The following is a 21,832-nucleotide window of genomic DNA, read 5'->3' on the forward strand; positions in this document are numbered from 1 at the left end:
CCGCGTAAAAAAAAAAAAAAAAAAAAAAAAAAAAAAAAAAAAAAGGGCCCAGGTGAATTTAGAAGAATGTAGGAGTTATGGGAATGATAAATATAAGTGAGAAAACGAACATATGCGGGTGGGAAAGGATTGGGAGAACAATGAATTAACTCTAATACTGTTCTTCACTTTTCAGCTTATACACATGACTTAGATGTTTAGCACATTCAAGCACAACCAGAAGTACAGGAGTAAAGTGCAATTAGAGAGAAATCTCAATGATACTCACTTCTTTAGAAAATCTTGAAAGTCAGCTGGTAAGTCACTAGGGATGGCCACAGGGTACTCTTCACACTCTTGTCCTTGGCTGAGGGAGAGCAGCAGAAGGCCGAGACGCCAAACATCCCCTTTCTTCCCCGTTTTATAAGGTAGGGCACTGTCACTAAAACGAACCCGGGTTTGCTCAAACACGTCCTCCTTGCAAATGTCTGCTAGGCGCTTAGAAATGCTGTAGTCTGTAATCTTGATGGTGCCCTCTGCGTCCACTAAGACATTCGATGCACTCAAAACCTTGTGTACCACGGAATTGCTGTGCAAATAATCAAGGCCTGACAAGAGCTGAGTCGCGTACCTGCGAAGCTGATGCCCGGGGATAGGGCCCGAGTGGCTTAGGTGGGCCAAGAGGGAGACCCCGTTAGTGTGCTCCACTAAAATGTCCACCACAATGGACTCGTCTTGCTCTTTGAGATTCATTGCAAAGTAGCGTACTATGTTTGGATGGCTCAATTTCACCAGTGAGTTGAATTCCGTTTCTGCTCCTTGAATCTGGTATGGAAAAAACCAGTAAGGTGATAACTGGGTTGGTAGGCATTAACTAGTGTTTCACTTTAAAAGTGAAATATTTAATAGAAAATGTACTTTCAAAGGAGAGGAGAAGGAATATGCCCTGAACTGAGTCCTCTCCTAAACCACATGGTCAACCTACAAGTTCATAAAGATGGACAAGTTTCAAAAGCAACTTCTTTTGCGATATGGCCACCAGAAAAAGAAACATTAATTTAAAAATAAGTTTTCCTGATTATAAAGATTCACTGTCAAAATTTTAATAAGTACTAATACAAAAGAAAAACCCCACAATTTATTTTTATGGTCACTACTCAAAGACAACTGTTAAGACTGCAATGTCTTTACTTCCAGTTTTTTTTGTGTGTGTCATAAATACACATACATTTCCAAACACAATGCTTTACCTACTGTTTTATAACCTTTGTTTATTATGTAACACGGCAATATGCAATATTAAATGTTCTCCTTAAGCTCAGTATTATAAAGAACTATAAAATTCTTCAGTCCCCGAAAATTCAGTTGTGAAGCAGTATTTCATAAAACTGAGAAAATGCAAATGATTGCAAATAGCACAGTTATGAAGTACTCTTTAATCCCAGTTGGGGAGACAGCTATTAATGGAATAATAAGGGCTGAGAAAGGAGGTTGAGAAGCAGCTGCAAAAGTTTTGACCGTGTTGTGAAAGTTCTGAAAGAGGCAGCAGGGGCTGAGAAAACTTATGGTCTTCCACCATCCCCTCTGGTTAAACAGATCTCATAGCATTTTGGGTCATCTTTGGTGGCCAAGCAAATGCAGAGCTATTTTGTTTTGTTACCGCCTTAAGCTCAAGATTAGTCCTTTTGCTCAGTGAGCCATCTTGGATGCCTACCTGCTTTTTGCACTTATCAATCTTCTCTTTCTCTTGACTGGTAAGGAATGGACCCATTTTTTTCTGCCATTGAAGAACCCACTCATACAACAAGACAAAGCTGCCAGTGGCTGTTTCCAAAGCATTGTAAACTAATTTTCCAAGCTGCTCATCACTGCCTGCACATTGAAAGAAAATATAATTAAATCTCACTGGTACATTTTCTGTGGGCATAAAAAAAAAGAAGAGGGAATAGACAATCATTCATTCAACAATGGATACCATGTATTAACTATGAAAAATGTGATTTCATGTAATACATGCTCTTTTGTAAACAATTTTTGGTATTTAACAATATACTCTGAACTCTAAAATATTAAATTTTACAAAGGGACAAGATTTGACAGTGAGATCTTAGTATCAGACTAATGTTTTCTTCTACTAGCCGTTATTCACAATGTTACTTTCATAACCAGTCCACCTCTGATGACCGTGCCTACTGGTGTGGTAGAGTAACCCTCACACAGCTAAATACCAACTAATGTAATAGAAGGTGTCTGGAACTAGGAACACTCCATCAATGCAGATTAGTGTACACAGTGAGAACAGGTTTTAGTAACTTGGAAAGTTGAATACGTCAATGATTTTCTAAACACAAAATGTCAATATGCTCAGTAAATACAAACTGGCCAATGGCTTCAAGGGAAGGAACCAGTCGTGACAGTTTAAATTAGAAGCGTGTGAGAGAGACACATTCATTTAGTGATAGGCATATGGTTTCGACCTATACCTGGGAGAGCTAAATTTTTGTAACACCAAAAATTTTCTTACAAAAATCTAAATTTTTATTAAAGACTATAATAGAAAATCACCAAAAAATTGCAAGTGGAGAAAAATATCACCCACAATGTCACCATTTTGTTTTATTTCTCTTCTAGCCCCCTCTACCTGTTTTTTTTCCTAATTTACCAAATCGTAGCATATATAACAGGGTTTCTCACCCTTGACACTATTGACATTTGGGACCAGATAATCCTTTGTTGAAGGGGGCTGACTTGTATACTGTAAGATGTTCAGCAGTATCCCTGGCCTCTATCCACAAGATGCCAGAAGCACCCCTTACCCTTGTCTTAATCATCAAAAATATCTCTAGATGTCACCTAATGTCCCCTAGGGAACAAAATCGCCCCAGTTGAGAACGACTGATATTCTTTTCTTTTTCTCGTATTCTTTTTCTCTTACTATATAAATAATATTGATAGTTCTCCATGACGCTACATTATCTTCATAATGAAAAGTGAAGTAACCTGTATACATAAGACAAAGTGGTCTTGGCAAAAATACTTTGGAGAAATGTGGCTGAACTAACTCACCTAGAGAAGCAGTTTTACTTCATAGAAATGCTGACCATTTAAGAGATTTTATTTAAAATGATCTGTTATGCTACTCATAACTCCTGACATCCTTAGCTAAGGGGAAAAAAAAAAAACCTAATGTTTGAAAATGTGTCAATCAAAGGAAGCAACCTGTGGAATGTTGGATCTATGCAGCACACGCTGGACACATGATAGTGAACGTTTATGGGATGGAATGTGATGTAATTTACATAAAGCCTAATTAAATTCGTGAATTATATGGCACCATGTCTTGCAATATTTATCTCCCCAGCTGGGACTACGTGGGTATTTCATAATTGCTGGTTGGGTTTTTATTTTGTATTATAGTTCTATTATTGCCACCCTCCTTTTGTCACTTTTGTGTGATGAGGATAATAAAAGAGACAAAAGAACATACTGCAGTGAGGCTGAAGGAAAATGCTACCAAAAGAGCTCAGACTGATACTCTACTATGTGCTACCAATGATCATTTATACAGAAGCCTCTATAATGCTTTAATATATAAGGAATAATATCTAGGTAAGTTCTTGATTCCCTCTAGTTCCAACAGCTTTAAAGCAAATGTTAATTTATTGATCTTTTTCAAAAACATTTCTTAGAAAATTAGGACATATTTTTAAAACTAGACCTGTCATGAGAAAACAAAATAAATAATTTACTTGGTGGTTTTATAAAAAAAAAGTTCAGGCTGCAAATGTGTCTCCTCATGAGGGTATTAAGTAAGGTGAATCTGTCTAATGAGTACCAGTGAGACTAGGAGACAAAGGTAAGGTAATAAGCAGTTGGATTAATTTGCCTTCCTGATTTCCCCAGATTATTAAAAGTAGTGAGTTTTATGTTGCCAATTCATGAGTCGGAAATGCCTCAGAGTCAAGGACAGTCTCAGGACCAAAGCCAAGCATCTCTATCAAGGTCTTAAACCTGCCCAAACAGTTGCTGTGTCTGAACAGGGCAGGCTCTGCGTATGTGCAGAATCCTGCATGGTCCAGGCTGCCTCAGTCAGCCAAGGTTGAGTGTCCAGATCACAGACCCTTCAGATGCTTGATTTCTTCTCTCTCCACCTGCTGCCCTCTCCCCGGCAACTCCCCTGTTTATTTATACCTCCTCAAAGAGGAAGGGAAAAGATAACGAAAGAAAGCAAACTTGATACAGGTAATTTAGCTACCTGTTAGCTCTGGTAAGAATACTCATGGGATTGAAAATTGAACTTAATTGTCAAATTCACCATATGCAAGTGATCCCTACACCAATTAGTGGCTGTATCTGTATGACTGATAAAAGATCATGTACATTTAGGGCAAAGGAAGTAGATACTGAAAACTTGATTTTAATATAAACAATTCAAATAGTAAATTGCTGAATGAGATTCACTCCAAATAGCCACCTGCTAAATAAGATGGCTAAACTGCTAAATAAAACACATAGAAAATAAAGTGGTTTTCCTGGTCTGGTACAGTATGCCAAGCAGGAAAACGCTAAGCAGGTGGACAGCAAATTAAGAAAATGAGACTTGACTATTAAAGATCATAGACATTAGAACTCATTTTGTTACACAGATTTTATTAGCAACAGAGGCACAAGATGCAAAATTCTACTGATTCATAATATTTCAACCATTTTGGTTTTGAAAAGCTTGGCTAATTCTAACGATGGCAAATTTTAAATTACCTTTCTGCTAACAATATTGCCAAGAGCCTGGGTTTTTATTTCCATTTTACAGAAGGGGAAACCTGAGTGACTTCTCCTTCTAGTCATTAGGAACAGGAGCTAGAATGAGTATCAGCTTAAAGAGTCTTCCTTGGACTGCGCTGGTCTAGACAACGCGGCATCTATTCTACCCGATTCCTTCATGATTAACTTTCGTCATCAGAATAATTTAAATGAGTTTAGCTAGTTTACTCACCAATACATTTCCCTTTGTGCACCATGAGCTGATCAGGACTACCCACAGAGAAATACAGGATTTCACAAGAGCCAGGAGAATCTTCGCTACTACACACAGAATACTGACGTTCTCGCCTTAAAAATAAATTTGGACAACGATTTTTTTTCTTTAAGATTAACAGAGGAATTTCTTGCCCCTCCATTTTTTCCTGCTTACTAGCCCACTCACTGTCCAACATCTGTCTCTGCTGGGAACTGAGCTGAAGGTGCTAATGGGAAAGCTGTCCAACCCCTCACTCGCCATTGAGTCTTCCCCACATGAACTCTACAAACCCCTGCTCTACACCTGTGCTGCCCAGTATGGTAGCCACTAGCCACATGGAGCTACTTAAATTCAATTCAAACTCAATTAAATGAAAAATTCAGTTCTTCAACTGCACTAGGCATGCTTAAGTACAGGGATACCTCATTTTATTGTACTTGGCTTTACTGAACTTCAAAGATTCTGTGGCTTTTTTTTTTTAGATTGAAGGTTTGCGGCAACCTTGCATTAAGCAAGTCTATCAGCTCCATTTTTCCAACAGCATTTGCTTACTTCATGTCTCTGTGTCACGTTGTGGTAATTCCTGAAATATTTCAAACTTTTTCATTATTATTATATTTGCTTTGGTGATCTGTGATCAGTTACTGCTACGAGTCACTGAAGGTTCAGATGCTGTTTAGCATTTTTCAGCAATAAAGTATTTTTAAATTAAGGTATGTACATTGTTTTTTAAAAATATAATGCAATTGCACACTTCATAGACCACAGCATAGTGTAAACATGACTTTTATATGCACTGGTAAACCAAAAATTCATGTGACTTGCTTTATTGTGATACTTTATTGTGGTGGTCTGTTCCCACAACATCTCTGAGGTATGTTTGTACTCAGCCCCACGTGGCTACCATATTGGGCAGCATTGATCGAGAACATTTCCATCATCACAGAAGTTCTACAGCAGTGATTTAGCTCTATTCCATATTGACCCCACATCTCGTGCACACACACATCTGGAGAAAGCTGCAAAATGGCGGGCTTGGAGCACTACAAATTCCTGATCACCAACTGGGCTTCCCACTATTGAATGCTCATTCATTCTCTTTCTGGTCTCTGCTATTCCCCTTCACAACTTCTTCAAAACACTCAAAGCCCAACCCCTCTTCTTCTCTTTCCCTTTTTCTACTTTTTTTTTCTGAGTGGGAAGCAATAGCTGGGAAGCTAGATTATAATGCAAATATAACGAGTAAATCGGGAGAGCTTTGCAGGGATGAGGCAAGGGAGAGAGCTCTTGATGGTCAGGATTGGACACTTGGAAGATATGCTTTGATCTCTAGGAAGCAGCCCTCTCACTCTGAGCATGGTATTGACCTCCGCTTTCACTGAGAAATGAAGAAATGAGCAGTGAAGCCCACACTTTCTGTGGGTCCACCTAGAAAGTTACTTGGCATCTGCCCCATTTTTTCTTTTTCCCAGACTGTGAGGAAGGACAGCTGCCCTGTCCTCAGTTCCATCCCTACAGTCTCCTCTGGGATCCTGCTCCATCAGTTAGTCCCTCTCTCCTGTATGTTCAATCTGTTCCTCTATATTGGCTCCTTCCCTCAGCCTATATATCTTTCCCATGTCCATTCTACTCTCCCTCAATCCCATGCCCCACCTTGTTTTTCATTTTCAAACATCTACACTTGCTGTCTCCATGTCTGCCCCTTCTATTTACTCTTCATGGCACTGCAAAGTCAATAAAGCTGCCACCTCCCTCCTACCCACTTTCGATCTGATTTTTCCCCTTGTTTTTTTTTTGTTGTTGTTGTTGTGGTTGGTGGCATAGTCATCCATCTGTCTCACTAGTCAAAAATGTGCACGTCTCCCTGAGCTCCTAGATCTCCTGCATCTAATTGATCCCCAAGTATCAGCCTCTCTTCTCCAATTCCCCTGCCCTGTTCAGGACATCACCAAATTTCTCCTGGATACAAGAAATGCCCCATTATTAACTGGTCTCATCACCTTCAATCCTATACACCTTGCCCCCCAACACCCGCCCACACTGCTGACAAGACCTGTTATGACTTGAGTCTCTCATACCACATGTGTGTCCACAAATTCCAAATACCAGGGTATGACTAATACACTTAGCTCTGTTTAAATTTTGACTTCTCAAGTTATTTGTGCAACCCTGGGCATACTGAAATTTATAGAGAAAAGGATAAGAGTGAGGGTTTAAAATGATGTGCTAGACTTATTAACATATAATAAATGATCCAGAAGCACCTCTACATGAGCTTTGCTCCCTCCAACAGATGGTGCTAATAGTCATTTTAGTCTAACTCCTCTATGTTCTTTAGTTTACAGTGTGTAAATGCTTGATTTTAAGGTGTTTTAGACTATTAATCACCCCATCATGACTGTTAAGTACAAACCCAATGAGAATGTTAAGAGTTCTAGTAAGAAAAGATGTATCATTAGGATTGAAAAAAACCCAGAGATCATTTTAAAAGTGAAAGTGTTGGGGCTTCCCTGGTGGCGCAGTGGTTGAGAGTCCGCCTGCCGATGCAGGGGACACGGGATCGTGCCCCGGTCCGGGAGGATCCCACATGCCGCGGAGCAGCTGGGCCCGGGAGCCATGGCCGCTGAGCCTGCGCGTCCGGAGCCTGTGCTCCGCAACGGGAGAGGCCACAACAGTGAGAGGCCCGCGTACCACAAAAAAAAAAAAAAAAAAAAGTGAAAGTGTCAAGAAAAGGACAAATGTGGTACATGCCACATGGGATAGATAGACAGCAGGAACAATTCTGAAGGATAAAAAGTAAATCACAGAGAGTTTAAAGAGAAGCAACAGAGAAGTCCAATGTCACTGACGTTTCCTGCTTTCACCCAAAAATGTGTACTTATTGGAGGCTCATACTGTCTACTTTGGACTCATCAGAATTGGGTTCTGAACAACCTTCTGGAACGTAATCCATTAATAAGTAAAACAGCTCCTAAACTCCAGCAGAAATAGCCATACCAATGCAAGCAAATGGTATTTAGAAGCAATTAACACTGGTGCCATTGCCAATAATTTTTTTTTTTTAAGATTTAATTATTATTTATTTTTGGCTGCGTTGGGTCTTAGTTGCGGCACATGGGGTCTTTCGTTGCGGCACATGGGCTTCTCTCTAGTTGTGGCGCGAAGGCTCCAGGGCACGTGGGCTCTGTAGTTTGCGGCACGTGGGCTCTCTAGTTGAGGTGTGCTGGATCAGTAGCTGTGGTGTGTGGGCTTAGTTGCCCTGCAGCATGTGGTATCTTAGTTCCCTAACCAGGGATGGAACCCACATCCCCTGCATTGGAAGGTGGATTCTTTACCACTGGACTACCAGGGAAGTCCCGTCATTGCCAATGATTAATTCTAGATTATGGAATGTTCATGGGGGTTTGCAATATCGTTAGAAATATCACCCATGTTATCAGTTTTTCCCAGTAGCTGTGGCAGTACATAGGATAAAGGGTGTTTTAAACAAAATTGCCAAATAACATTAACTGGGTTTTATAAAGAACAGATAATTAGACACAGTTCAATTTTAGAAGACTAAATTAGGCATCTAGGACCTTGATACCTCAAATAAGAAGAAAATATGATTTTTTAAAAAGCCAAGTAGCAAGAAAAGAGGCGGCAATTTGTCTACTAGGGACTTGAGAATCAGACTCCCACCCAAAAGACTGCTCTGTTAACATGGTCAATGGTGTAGATGGTTGGTATGGGACGGAAAAAGGGAGATATCATATGAGACACAGGGGGCTAGGGTAGTCTCACCTTCCTGCCTAACTGACCAAGATGCCACAGAAAACTCTAGCTCTTGGTCCCCCAATTTGAAACTCCAGGCAGCTCTGTGGACATAAAGTTAGTAAGAATTGCTGACATTGCTTAATTTGAAGTGAACCAGTCTATGCCTCCATGGAGCCAGCTGGAGAGACTGTGAACAATGGAGGCTCACAAGTGTGGAGAGATGTATCAAGGATTCCTTCTTCCCCTACCCACATCCTTAATACTTCAGCGGTTCCCCGGCCCACGTCTTATACTTAGGAGACAGGCTGGGACCTGGGACCCTTTGCAGCAGTGCTTTCACCTGGACAAACATCTCCTAGAGCAGCGGAATACAAAGAAACTATAAGGGACTAAAAATAACTGCGTGCATGCCCCATTGGGGCAAATTATGAACAACAAGATACAAAAAGACCAAAAACCCAACTGCCACTTCTGAGGTGTTGGGAGCAAAGCAGGGTACTGAGCATGCACCCTGCACACATCACCACCAAGGGGGGTGGGGCCGACCACCCAAGTCACCCCTCCAGCCGGACCCAGGGGTCTGCCCCTACCATCACCCCATTTAAGGCACCAGCTTGTCCCCCACCACCACCTCAGAGAGAGAACAAGGGCACCTGTTACTTGTTTTCGCTCCCACGTGCTACAGCACGAGTCCCAATAAAGCCTTGCCTGAATTTCTCATCTGGCCTCTTATCAATTTCTATTGATTAAAGAGTCCAAGAACCCAGCTGGGTAACACTTATACCCTTAATTATCTCTTCTCCATAAGGAGGAATAGCCAGCAGTTACCGCATCTGGTGTCAAAATCAGGAAAACAAACTAGGAGACAACCTGTTGCTGTTTCCTGGTGAAAATGGGTGATGTATCCTAGAATCTGGGCTACACTTTAGTAACCTGCACAGAAGGCAAGTTTGAAACTGGGAAAATAATTCTCTACCATGAACTACTTTATAGAATTTTTTTTTCTTTTTTTGCTTCTCCTAAGAAGTTCAAAGTGCCCATTTATGAGATACAACATCCCTGGGAAGAAGGCAGGAGAGAACTATGTCTGCACTTTACAAAAGACAGCTTGACACTGAATGGTTAGTTTAAACTGACACTTTAAAATGGTTAGTTTTATATTATTTGAATTTTACCTCAATTTGAAAAAAAATAAAAGGTAAATCCTTCAAGGGGGAAAAAAGACAACCTTAAGGACACAGAAAATAAAGCTGTTCAACAAAGACAAAAACACATCCATGAAAAGCTGGGCCAAGGGGCCAGGCCCTTGAGTATCAGGCCTTTAAGCTTTTTCCACTAGAACAGTGAGTGGTTTTCTGTTCTCTTTCTCTTGTTTTACGCAGTGGAAACCTTTCATTAAATAAAGCCTTACTGATTTTTGATATGCCCACATAAAAAGAAAAGCTGAGTCACCCTGGTTAAAGAGGCTGCAGACCCTACAAGTGCCAAAAAGACAGTCTGACCCTTTCTATCATCCTTCCTGACTCCCTCCCTCCCTTCATCAGACGTTCACTGAGCACCTACTCTGTCTCTCCCAGGCACTGTTCCAGGCCCTGAGGGAAACACAGATGAGGTCCTTGCTCGCATGAACTTGACATTGTCATGAAAGAAGAAAGACAATAAAAAAGCAAACAAATGAATATGAAGTTCAGTTAGCAGTAACTGCTATGGAGAAACTTAAAACAGGGAGTTGGAGAACAAGTGACTAAGCAGAGGAGCAGGTTGGGGGTGGTGCTCAGGGAAGGCGTCTGAGGTCACTTGTGATCGGAGAACTGAAAGATAAGGAGTCGGCCATGCAAAGTGCCCCAGGGAGAGCGTAGCAGGCAGAGTGACTGGCAGAGGCCCTGAGATGGGAAGGAGCTTGGTGTGCACGAAGGACTAGAAGATGAGCGTGGCTGCCGTGCAGAGGCTAAAGGAGGGGGAGAGTAGTATGAAGCATTATGTGCAAACTGTTCCTCTACTGTTGCTCTCCTGTTCTCCATTCTCCACTGGCAGCCAGGAAGAACTTCACTCAGCGTGGATCAGACGGTATCTTATTCCTCTTTAAAACCCCGAATGGCTGCTCATTACACCTAAACTCCTGACCCGACCAACAGAGCCCTCCGTGACACACCCCTGCCGCCCCCTTGAACCACTGTCTCCATGCCCACTCATTCTAGCCACGCTGCCCTGTTTGATGAGCTCTGGGCAGCACAAGGCCAGGCTGGCTTCGGGTCTTCTGCACCGGCTGTTCTTTACCCGAACAGCTGGCTCCGTTCCATCATCCAGATCTGGTATCTGTGCCCCCCCGAGTCGAAAGCCAATGTCCTCCTGTCATTCAGGATCCAATCCTTGGGACTCCTTCCTCCAAACACCCAATCTAAAGTAGCCATCCAGGCTTTCTTCAAGACAGCCTATTTAAATTCTCTGCAGAGCGCTAGTCACTATCTGACATTTTCTTGCTTGCTTGTGGACAGTCTCCTCCAACTAGAATATAAGCTCCATGAAACCAGCGTCCTTCTTGATCTTGTTTATTGAATCCCCGGGACTCAGAACAGTGTCTGACCTTTAGTAAGTGCTCATTAAGTATCTGGTTCTAGATTGTATTATTTTTAGTCACAGCCAATTCGAATAATGCCTGCTGACAACAGTGATGACAAGGCCATCTCTACTAACTCTATCAAATGTATCTACTAACTGAAAGGATAAAATGGAACACTCTGCTTATTTCCTTTGGCTTTCCAACTCAAAGACTAGTGAATAGCAAGGAAGAAAAAGAATCAAGAGTATGCCATGAGGTACTTCAGTATATCAAAAACTTTTTATTTCTTTTTTTTTTTTTTTTTTTTTTTTTTTTGCTGTACGCGGGCCTCTCACTGTTGTGGCCTCTCCCGTTGCGGAGCACAGGCTCTGGACGCGCAGGCTCAGCGGCCATGGCTCACGGGCCCAGCCGCTCCGCGGCATGTGGGATCTTCCCGGACCGGGGCACGAACCCTTGTCCCCTGCATCGGCAGGCGGACTCTCAACCACTGTGCCACCAGGGAAGCCCAAAAACTTTTTATTTCTTAACTGAAGAAGCATATAAACTATATTTTAAGAAAGAGTCATTCTTTTCTAGTCGGTAGCCAACACAGTGCCAGAGTTCACGCAGGTTTGTACAACAACGTTGGCAAACAATACATAAAAATGATTTCTTCTTGGATGCTCATGGAATGTCACATTCTATCCAAGACATACAAATGGCCCTCTATAAGCACTACATGAAAAGTTCTACCTATGTCAAGGAGGAAAAGAAGTTACCATCCTTCCTTGAATAAACTTGCTAATAATCTCTGATCTCAAAAGCCAAGTCTAATCTTGGACCCACTGTTTACAGTTAGCCGCAAAAATGGAAATGTTTAAACTAAAAAAAATTGTTTTTTATACATCCTTACTCATGGCATTGATTTATTTCCACTGTTTCTAACACAGTAGGAATCTGTCAATTATTTCCTACTGAAATACTCTGACAACTTCAAACTATGTTGCCTAATGGAAGCCCAGTTGCAAAAACAATCTAAATTGGTGCAAGGAGTTATAACCTTAAACAGGAATTGTTACAGAAACTGCATTCAAGACTTAGTTCACCTTAACAGTGGGTGGTTAAATGTTAATATCAAAATGATTTCTGAGCTGATTTTTTTTTAAAGTAGATAATTAAGGAAAGAACTGAAATGATTCCTTCTTATAAACAAACTGTAACCCAAAAGATTATATTAGCTTTTAGTTTGGTACCTAAAATGTTTCTTTTTATAGAAGAAAATGTTGGTTTTAAGTGCTGCTTAGATTCTCACAAGAGATAGTTTAAACACATAAAGAAGCTGAATTATAATACCTATACTACTTAATCACCCACCTACTCACAAATGGATTCTGTGCTAAAATTCCTTTCTGGTCCACAGGGGGTCACAGCAAATAGACAGGGAAGTCTCAATTCTTTAGTGGAAAAGGATGTGGAGGAAGAGATAGTATCTTTCATATCATCTCTGGTGACAGGGAACAACCCCAGGAGCCCACCTGCAGTAACAGGGAAGCCCAGTGTCCTCAGTAGCAACAGAGAGAGGAGCCCTGACAGCAAACTGGGGCTCCCGTCCTCATGTAAAGGATCTCCCACACCCGTGCCCGTTTTGGAGTATTCCCTACATCTGTGGTGGGACCTAGGGAGTTACAGACTGAAAACACACACAGTGTGAAATCTGACTGGATGATGATTCTGACAGAGAAAAGTTTTTAAATCACTTACTGAATAATTAGATCATTAAAAGTCAGATCAAACTGCACTGGAGGCAAGACTGTGAAGTGTTGTAACTGTTATAAAAGGGAATGAACCCTAAAACTGGTTTCATGAAAGATACTTGGAAAGTGTTAAATGAAAATTTCATTTCATATTGCTAACTAATATATTAAGATATACAGGCTCTGCAAAAGTTATTAAAACTATCATGTGGCAATTCCATCAAATTTCACTACAAGTTGTTTTAATTCTTCTACATCTTTCATCCTTCCAGATCAGAAACCTCAGGGACTTACCTAGACCTTCCAGAGGAATTGGTCCGATGTTTACCATTTCCTATAAAGTCAGGAGAGCCTCCATGTAGAATGGCAGCTGTTCTGTGTCCTCCTGGGTCTTTCCTAGAGGTATGATCTTGGTTTGACAAACTAGCTATTTCTAAACGTTCCTTAAAAAAAGAAAAGTAAAACCTACTTTAGATATAAGTCATAAGTGGAAGACAATCATGGTACATAATTATAAATATGTAGAGAATGCAAATCTTATTTAAGCTGAATGTTTTCAAGTGTAATAAAGTTGAACTCAACTTTTAAAAGTTTAATGTCCAAATATGTACAGTGTTCAAGAACTGAAAGCCAGGTTACCGTTTCAAGAGAATGTGAATTTTATAAACAAAAATGCTTAGAATCATGGAATATACATGAAAAGTTAGGGAGAAGAGCAAGAGATGAACAGAAGGAGGCATTCAAAGAGAGCAGATTCAATATGTTGTAATAAACCATAATGGAAAAGAAAAAAAATGTTCTAGTACCGTTTGCTGAAAAGGCTATCCTTTCTCCAGAATTATCTTTGTACCTAGTCAAAAAATCAGTTATAGGGCTTCCCTGGTGGCGCAGTGGTTGAGAGTCCACCTGCCGATGCAGGGGACACGGGTTCGTGCCCTGGTCCAGGAAGATCCCACATGCTGTGGAGCGGCTGGCACCGTGAGCCATGGCCGCTGAGCCTGCGCGTCCGGAGCCTGTGCTCCGCAACGGGAGAGGCCACAACAGTGAGAGGCCCGTGTACCGTAACAAACAAACAAACAAACAACAACAACAAAAAATCAGTTATATATACATGGGGTGGAGGGGGTCTATGTTTGGATTATGTCTTCTGTCTATTGACAGACTTAGTATTGTTCTGTTATCTTTCTTGACTCCAATATTAAACTATTTTGAACACTAAAAAACAAACAAACAAACGGAGAGAGCAGAGTGAGTGACAGGAAGGCAGATCAGATGTAAGATAGCAGAGTTGGTGGAAACAGTAATATCACCCTAAATTTGTATACAGCTTTGTACATTCACAAAGGGCAGTACATTTATCTGTGGGAATAATTACATAAGACAGAAAGGAAGGCATTATCTGTGCCGTCTTAAGGAGTGAGGAAAATGAGCCTTGGAGAGTGTCATCTGTCAAGGTCACAGAGCCAGGCAGTAAAAAAGCCAAAGCTTTCAGCCAGGTGCTGCTTACCTGCACATCAGTGCCTCCTCCCACTGCACCTCATTGCTTCCCTTAAGTTTAATGCCATATTTCTCTAAAAGAGAATGAGCAAAATTGTCTCTGGAGTTCTCCAAACATGTGTAGCTGGCTTTTGATTGAGTTGGACTCAGGAAAAATATAGGAAAAAGGACTTTATCCTTTTCCACCCCTGCTTTTTTTTTTTTTTTTTAAGAAGATGTTGGGGGTAGGAGTTTATTTATTTATTTATTTATTTTTGGCTGTGTTGGGTCTTCGTTTCTGTGCGAGGGCTTTCTTTAGTTGCGGCAAGCGGGGGCCACTCTTCATCGCAGTGCGCGGGCCTCTCACTGTCGCGGCCTCTCTTGTTGCGGAGCACAGGCTCCAGACACACAGGCTCAGTAGTTGTGGCTCACGAGGCTAGTTGCTCCGCAGCATGTGGGATCCTCCCAGACCAGGGCTCGAACCCGTGTCCCCTGCATTAGCAGGCAGACTCCCAACCACTGCGCCACCAGGGAAGCCCTTCACCCCTGCTTTTTAAACCAGCTCTGTTGAATCCTTCTTTTCCATCACTGAATGAAATCTCAGGGAGATCCATGTGGTTTCCATTCACTCTTCTTATGAACAAATAGTTTTGTTTTCCAAGTATTAATAATTCCAGTCTGGGTTGATTATCAAAACTTCAATCTCCTCTCTCCTTCAACTCTTTTGATAAACTACTGTAGTTACGTAAGCCTAAGTCATCTACATATAACATACAACTCTAAATTTTGCTACTTATTTGGAGAATCTAAAATATATAATGAATGATATTTGGGGGACTTTTTAGTGCTTCATTTTAAGCTTTACTACTGATACTAACAAAGGAGAGGAAAAAGAATAATGAAGGAAAAAGAATAATGAAGAATGAAGGACAGGGGTCCTGACTTCTCAGATATTCAAACATTATAAAGATACAGTAATTCAAATATCATCAATGGAAATAAAAAGATTTTATGTTTAGCAAAATGTAAACTATTTGAGTATGGCAGAATTGCTAGAGTACCTGCTTAGCCATTTCTTTCCTTTTCTTCTCTTCTTTTATCTCTTCTTTCCTTCTCTGAATCTCATGAAGGATTTCACGTTGCTGAAATAAATCATACTGCCATCAAATCTCTGAAACCCATACAACATACAAATTCTGAAATCACAAAAAATCTTTTGAATTTCAGTAATTCAAGCTCTCATCTCCTAAGAGATCTGAATATCTAGAACCTTAGTACAAACTGTAGCTACGTCAGTTTTATCAGAGTTCTTAGGCAATAGGCTTCCCACTTAAATGGGTGTGAAAACTGTGTGGGGAGGGACACTTACTCCCCATTTCTACGTGGAGGGACATTTTTTGGAAGCACGGAGTCCTAACCACTGGACCGCCAGGGGATTCCCAATGTGGAGGGACTTTAACTGCAGCAACACCATGGGCCGCTCACTTCTCCCCACATTTGACTGAGCCCCTCCTCTTTGATACCTGCCTGTCTGCAGAGAACATGCCCTTGCGCCTACTGTCGGCCAGGCCGCCGGGTGGAGGTGGGCTGAGCTGGGCGCACACCCACAAGACACAGACCTTCAGGTGCATTCCCCAATCAGTTTTCTCAGTATTAGAAGTGGCATTTTGATCTCTATCCATTTGACTCATGTAGCTATTACTCAAATGATTCTGAATTTAGGTAGAGAAAAAGTGTTTTTTATGAGCTGCCTAAAATTCCAGGTTATAAATATCAAAACCATTGAGAAACTCACCAAAAACTATTACAGCAATAATATAAAATGTAAATGCATACCCCAAACTTACAGGTAGTTATAGTAGGACACGAAAACAAGACTGTTAAATATCTTTATCTTCTAGTAAAAATGTGTCTGCCTAAGAACAATGACAACAATAAGGAACTTTAAACCCTAAATGGTAACTAGGCTACGCAATTAAATAGGAGATAAGCAGTAACAAAATGAATGGAACCGGGACTTCCCTGGTGGTCCAGTGGTTAAGACTCCGTGCTCCCAGTGTAGGGGGCCCAGGTTCGATCCCTAGTCAGGGAACTAGATCCCATATGCCGCAACCAAAAAAAAAACCAAAAAAAAAAGAAAATCCCTCATGCCGCAACTAAGACCTGGCACAGCCAAATAAATAAATATTGAGAAAAAAATGAACGGAACTCAAAAAGACAGTGTTAACATAAGTAAAGGATGAACAAGATGAAGCAGGAAAAAAGAACCAGGAATAAGAACCTAAGAAAAGCAGGAAAAACAAAACCCTACAAGTAATTGCAACACCTAAGGGAAGAAAACTAAAAAGCCTCACTGAGAGATAAAAATAAATGGAAAAACATTCCTGGATAGGAAGTCTGAATACTGTCATAATGTTAATTCTTCCTAAATGAATACATAAGTTTAGTGCAATTTTACTCAAAATCCCACAGGCTTTGTTTTGTTTTGATTTTGAGAAAGCAATCCTATAACTTATCTGTGAGAATAGCCAACGGAAAAAAAAAAGAAGAATGAAGGATGAAGGGACAGGGGTCCTGACTTAGACAGTCAAATGTTATAAAGATACAATAACTCAAAGAGTGCGGTAGAGACTCAAGAAAAAAACATGAATTGAACAAAAGAGATAATTCACAAGTAGAACAGTATAAATGAGTAGGTAAAATACACTTTAAAGGAATTATTACAAATCACTTAAGAATGAATGATTACTTAATAAATGTGTTAGGAAAATGACTGGGGAAAAAAAAAAAAAAGAAAAACTCAGACCCTCACTTTTACAACCCACACCAAAATAAGTTCTAGATAAGTTTATTAAAAGACTAAATAGAAGGAAAAAAAAAAACTTAAAAATCAGGAAGGAAATTTAGATACATGTATTAACTTTGATTAAAGGATTTAAAAAATAACACAGTAGTATACATCCGTATGCAAATAAAGGAAAAGTACAAATGGTTAGTGAACAAAAAAACGTTCAGTCTCTGGCTTTGGCTACTCATTTGGGCATGAGATACTTGTCCCACAGAGGGAAGAAGATAATAGCCTCTGAACTCCTGCACAGCTTTACAAGCACAGAAAGAGCACCAGAAGTTTGGTTAAGCTGACTTGCTTTTTCTTTTATTTAAAAACCTGGAATAAGGGTTCTAGGGGTAGCAGTGATATCAGTTGGGAGGGAATCACTCATAGTATTTATTTCTTGGTTACTCTTAGGGCCTCCTTTCACGTGAATCCATGGTTCTTGGATCAAATGCTGAGCAAAACTTAAAAGAAATACCAGTAAGTGAGTAGGTAGAGACGGAGGAAAACCTATAGGAGCTCACAGTCTTCTGGGCTGGACACTGCGGTGACAAGGGTCTCACCTCCTCTTCCTCTTTCCGCTTGGCCTCTAACTGCCTCCGTTGCTCCTCCTGAGCCCGCCTTTCCAGCATTTCTTCATGAAAAGACTTGGGAGGGGGCTTGTTGTGCTCGCAGAGAAATGACTGCACATGGTAAGCCAGTTCAAATATCATCACCTAAACACATGGATGGAAATCAACCACAAATGGTCAAGTGACGCAAAGCAGGGCCCCAAGGTAAGACTACAGAAAAACATGCAGGCCAACCGAGACCCACTCACAATGGTGATATTCATTTTGATGTGACACGAATTAGGTCTAGGATGCAACCACAGGAGGAAAAAGCTTTTATAGCACTCACCTCATTATGTTGCCATCAAGAAAAATCACTATCTAGATAAATAAAAAGCTTCACTTTTCTTTTGCAATCCTATTCAATTTATTAGCATTTTCTGTATAATAAATCCGATAAAATATTTTTCTGTATAAATAAATCTGGTAAAATATTTAAGACTGCATAAAAGTAAAGACTACCTTCCCAACTAGAAAACCTGTCTACATAATGACAGTTGAGCAGAGAATAATCATTGCTAACATGAGAGCTTTCATCTATCCATACAGCATACTGAAAACATCCTACTGGGGTACAGAGGCAAACGCTTAAAGGCCTCACTCTCTCCCTGCTAGTAATGGGCCAGTAGGAGGCTAATTAATACTTAGAAAGCATTTCATTTCCACTTAGGGAAGCATTCACAGTATCAGAAGGAAAAAGGCCCCCCTCTCAGACATCCTATGTGAATGTAGGAAGCCACTTTCCCCAACCCCTAAATCATAAACCATAGCTTCGTTGGTAAATCAACAGAGCAAGGGTTTCTGGGACCCCACACTGACCAACTATTCCAACCCCAAAGAGGTCAAGAGTGCCAAGCTCCTGCAGATGAGGACCACCACTCTGAAATTTCTTTTTCCTCAATTACAATGAAGCAGATTAAAAATTATTATTTCTAAAAGGACTTAGGGTGGTAAATAGTAATAGAATTCACTGTACACAAGAATATATAGTTTGCCTGGTGTTCACCTTTCTCTTGGGGAGAAACCACAGCTATTGTTGGGGGAAGCTGTATTTTTTGTTGTACTAGAAGCTGTGGCTTTCACTGGATATACTTCTATTTACAGTTGAGAAACACTAGTCTAGAGTCTAAGAGGCAAACTATTCTGTGAAAAGCTCTTTTAAGGAAAGCTGGTTAAAGAAGGCAGTTTCCATCACGTCAAAGAGAAACCATTTCTACACCAGAAAGGAGCCAGGAGCCAAGCAGTGGAGGGTTTTTCTTTTGCTAATCTATTTAATTTACTAGCATTTTCTGTATAAATCTGATAAAACATACAAGACTGGATGTAAATAAGAGCTAGTCTCCAAACTGGCTCTTGTCCCCCTCTCCCCCAAATCTGCACAGTCCATCGTCTTGCTTCTCTCAGCCTCTGCTCACATGTCACCTGGTGGGGCCTCTCCTGACCTCCTTATTTACAACAGTCGCTCTGCCTCACCTCGCAGGACGCATCTGTATCAGTCAGGGTTCTCCCGAGAGACAGAACCAAATAGAAGGGGTATGTGTCCACATATATATATGGCATAGTATCTGCACATAACCTATGCGCATCCTCCCACAGTATACTTTAAATCATCTCTAGATTACTTACAATACCTAATAGAACGAAAATACTATGTAAATAGTTGTAAATACTATGTAAATGCTATGTAAATAGTTGTTGGCATGCAGCAAATTCAAGTTCTGCTTTTTGGAACTTCCTGGATTGTTTTTCTGAATATTTTCCATCTATGGTTGCCTGAATACACGGATGTAGTACCCACAGATACGGAGAGCCGACTGTGTATGGACAGAGAGAGAGAGAGAGAGAGAGAGAGAGAGAGAGAGAGAGAGAGAGAGAGAGAGAGAGAAGGAAGGAGGGAGAGGGAAAAATTGATTGAGATTGATTTTAAGGAATTGGTTCACGTGATTATAGACGCTGGTAAGTCCAAATTCTGCAGGGTAGGCCAGCAGGCTGGTGACCCAGGGCAGAGTTGATGTTGCAGTTCAAGTCCCAAGGGCATCTCCTGGCAATTCCTTCTTCCAGGGAGGCCAGTCTTCTTCTTTTAAAGCCCTCAACTGACTGGGTGAGGCCCTCCCACCTTATGGAGAGTAATCTGCTTAACTCAAAGTATACTGATTTAAATGTTAATTTCATCTAAAAAATACCTTCACAGAAACATATAGAATAATGTTTGGCCAAATATCCAGGTACCATGGCCTAGCCAACAGACTCATAAAATTAACCATCACAACTTCTATTAGAATGGATAAAATAGAAAACTGACAACATCAAATGCTGACACGGATGTGGAGAAACTGGATCACTCACATACTGCTGATGGCAATGTAAAGTGGTCAGCTAATCTGGAAAATTTGGGCAGTTTCTTAAAAAACTGAACACACAGTACCATACACCCACAACTGCACTCCTGAGCATTTATTTCAGAGAAATGAACTTATGTTCACACCAAAGCTGTACATAAATGTTTACAGCAGCTTTATTTTTAATAGCCCCAAACTGGAAATAATTCAGCTGTCTTTCACCTGGTGGATGGCTAAACAAACAGTGGTGCAACTATAAGATGGAATACTACTCAACAATAAAAAGTAACAACTATTGATACATGTGACAGTCTAATGAGTCTCCACAGAATCATGCTGAAGTGGTGGGGGGAGGCGGGGTAAATCCCAAAGGTCACATACTGTGACTCTACTTATATAACATCCTTGAAATGAGACAATTACGGAAATGGAGAACAGATTAGTGGTTGTCAGGTATCAAGGAGGGCATGGGGGTGTAAGGAGGTGGCAACATTAGGGATCTTGTGGTGATGAAACTATTCTGTATCTTGACTGTATCAATGTCAATGTCCTGGTTATGATATTACACTACAGTTTTGCAAAAATGTTACCACTGGGGCAAACTGAGTAAAGGATACTTGGGCTCTCCTGGTATTATTTCTTACAATTGCATGTGAATCTATAATTATCTCAAAATAAAAGGTATAATTTACAATAAAGCCAAAAAAGGCAGGGGGGACGGGACACAACAAAAGCAGAAATAAATAAGTAGGACTACATCAAATTTAAAGTTTCTGCACAGCAAAGGAAACCATCAGCAAATGAAAAGGTAACCTACAGAATGGGAAAAGATATTTGCAAATCATATATCTGATAAGGAGTCAATATTTAAATACATAAAGAACTCATACAACTCAGTAGCAAAAAAAAGAAACCAAACAATCTGGGACTTCCCTGGTGGTGCAGTGGTTAAGAGTCCGCCTGCCAGTGCAGGGGACATGGGTTCAATCCCTGGTCCGGGAAGATCCCACATGCCACGGAGCAACTAAGCCCGTGTGCCACAACTACTGAGCCTGCACTCTAGAGCCCGCAAGCCACAACTACCGAGACTGCGTCTAGAGCCCATGAGGCACAATTACTGAAGCCCGCGTGCCTAGAGCCCACACCCCGCAACAACAGAAGCCACCACAGTGAGAAGCCCGAGCACCGCAAAGAGTAGCCCCTACTCTCCACGACTAGAGAAAGCCTGCGTGCAGCAACAAAGGCCCAGCACAGCCAAAAAGAAACAACAACAACAAAAAACAAAACAAAACAATAAACCCCCCCAAAACTCACAAACAATCCAATTAAAAAACGGGCAGAGGAGGGCTTCCCTGGTGGCGCAGCGGTTGACAGTCCGCCTGCCGTTGCAGGGGACACGTGTTCGTGCCCCGGTCTGGGAAGATCCCACGTGCCGCGGAGCGGCTAGGCCCGTGAGCCATGGCTGCTGAGCCTGCGCATCCAGAGCCTGTGCTCCGCAACGGGAGAGGCCACAACAGTGAGAGGCCCG

The 21,832-nt window shown here is 41.1% G+C and overlaps 1 protein-coding gene across 8 annotated transcripts in view; it reads right to left on the bottom strand.

Moving 5' to 3' along the window:
• The window catches only part of EIF2AK4 (eukaryotic translation initiation factor 2 alpha kinase 4), a 119,275-nt gene that overhangs the window by 77,194 nt on the left and 20,249 nt on the right, over positions 1-21,832 (bottom strand). For 6 of the 8 annotated variants that reach the window (XM_028495493.2, XM_024118391.3, XM_028495492.2 and 3 more), the window contains exons 4-9: positions 17,879-18,070; positions 15,583-15,663; positions 13,340-13,488; positions 4,973-5,088; positions 1,694-1,851; positions 269-804 (exon numbers count right to left, since the gene is read on the bottom strand). In XM_028495493.2, coding sequence (XP_028351294.1) covers positions 269-804; positions 1,694-1,851; positions 4,973-5,088; positions 13,340-13,488; positions 15,583-15,663; positions 17,879-18,070 — 1,232 coding nt within the window. Of the gene's footprint in view, positions 1-268; positions 805-1,693; positions 1,852-4,972; positions 5,089-13,339; positions 13,489-15,582; positions 15,664-17,878; positions 18,071-21,832 lie in introns of those variants that run through there. The other 2 variants (XM_024118390.3, XM_055088324.1) reach the window with 2 other exon arrangements.

The sequence above is a fragment of the Physeter macrocephalus genome, chromosome 11 (genome assembly GCF_002837175.3).
Source record: "Physeter macrocephalus isolate SW-GA chromosome 11, ASM283717v5, whole genome shotgun sequence".
In the NCBI taxonomy this organism is placed as follows: Eukaryota; Metazoa; Chordata; class Mammalia; order Artiodactyla; family Physeteridae; genus Physeter; species Physeter macrocephalus.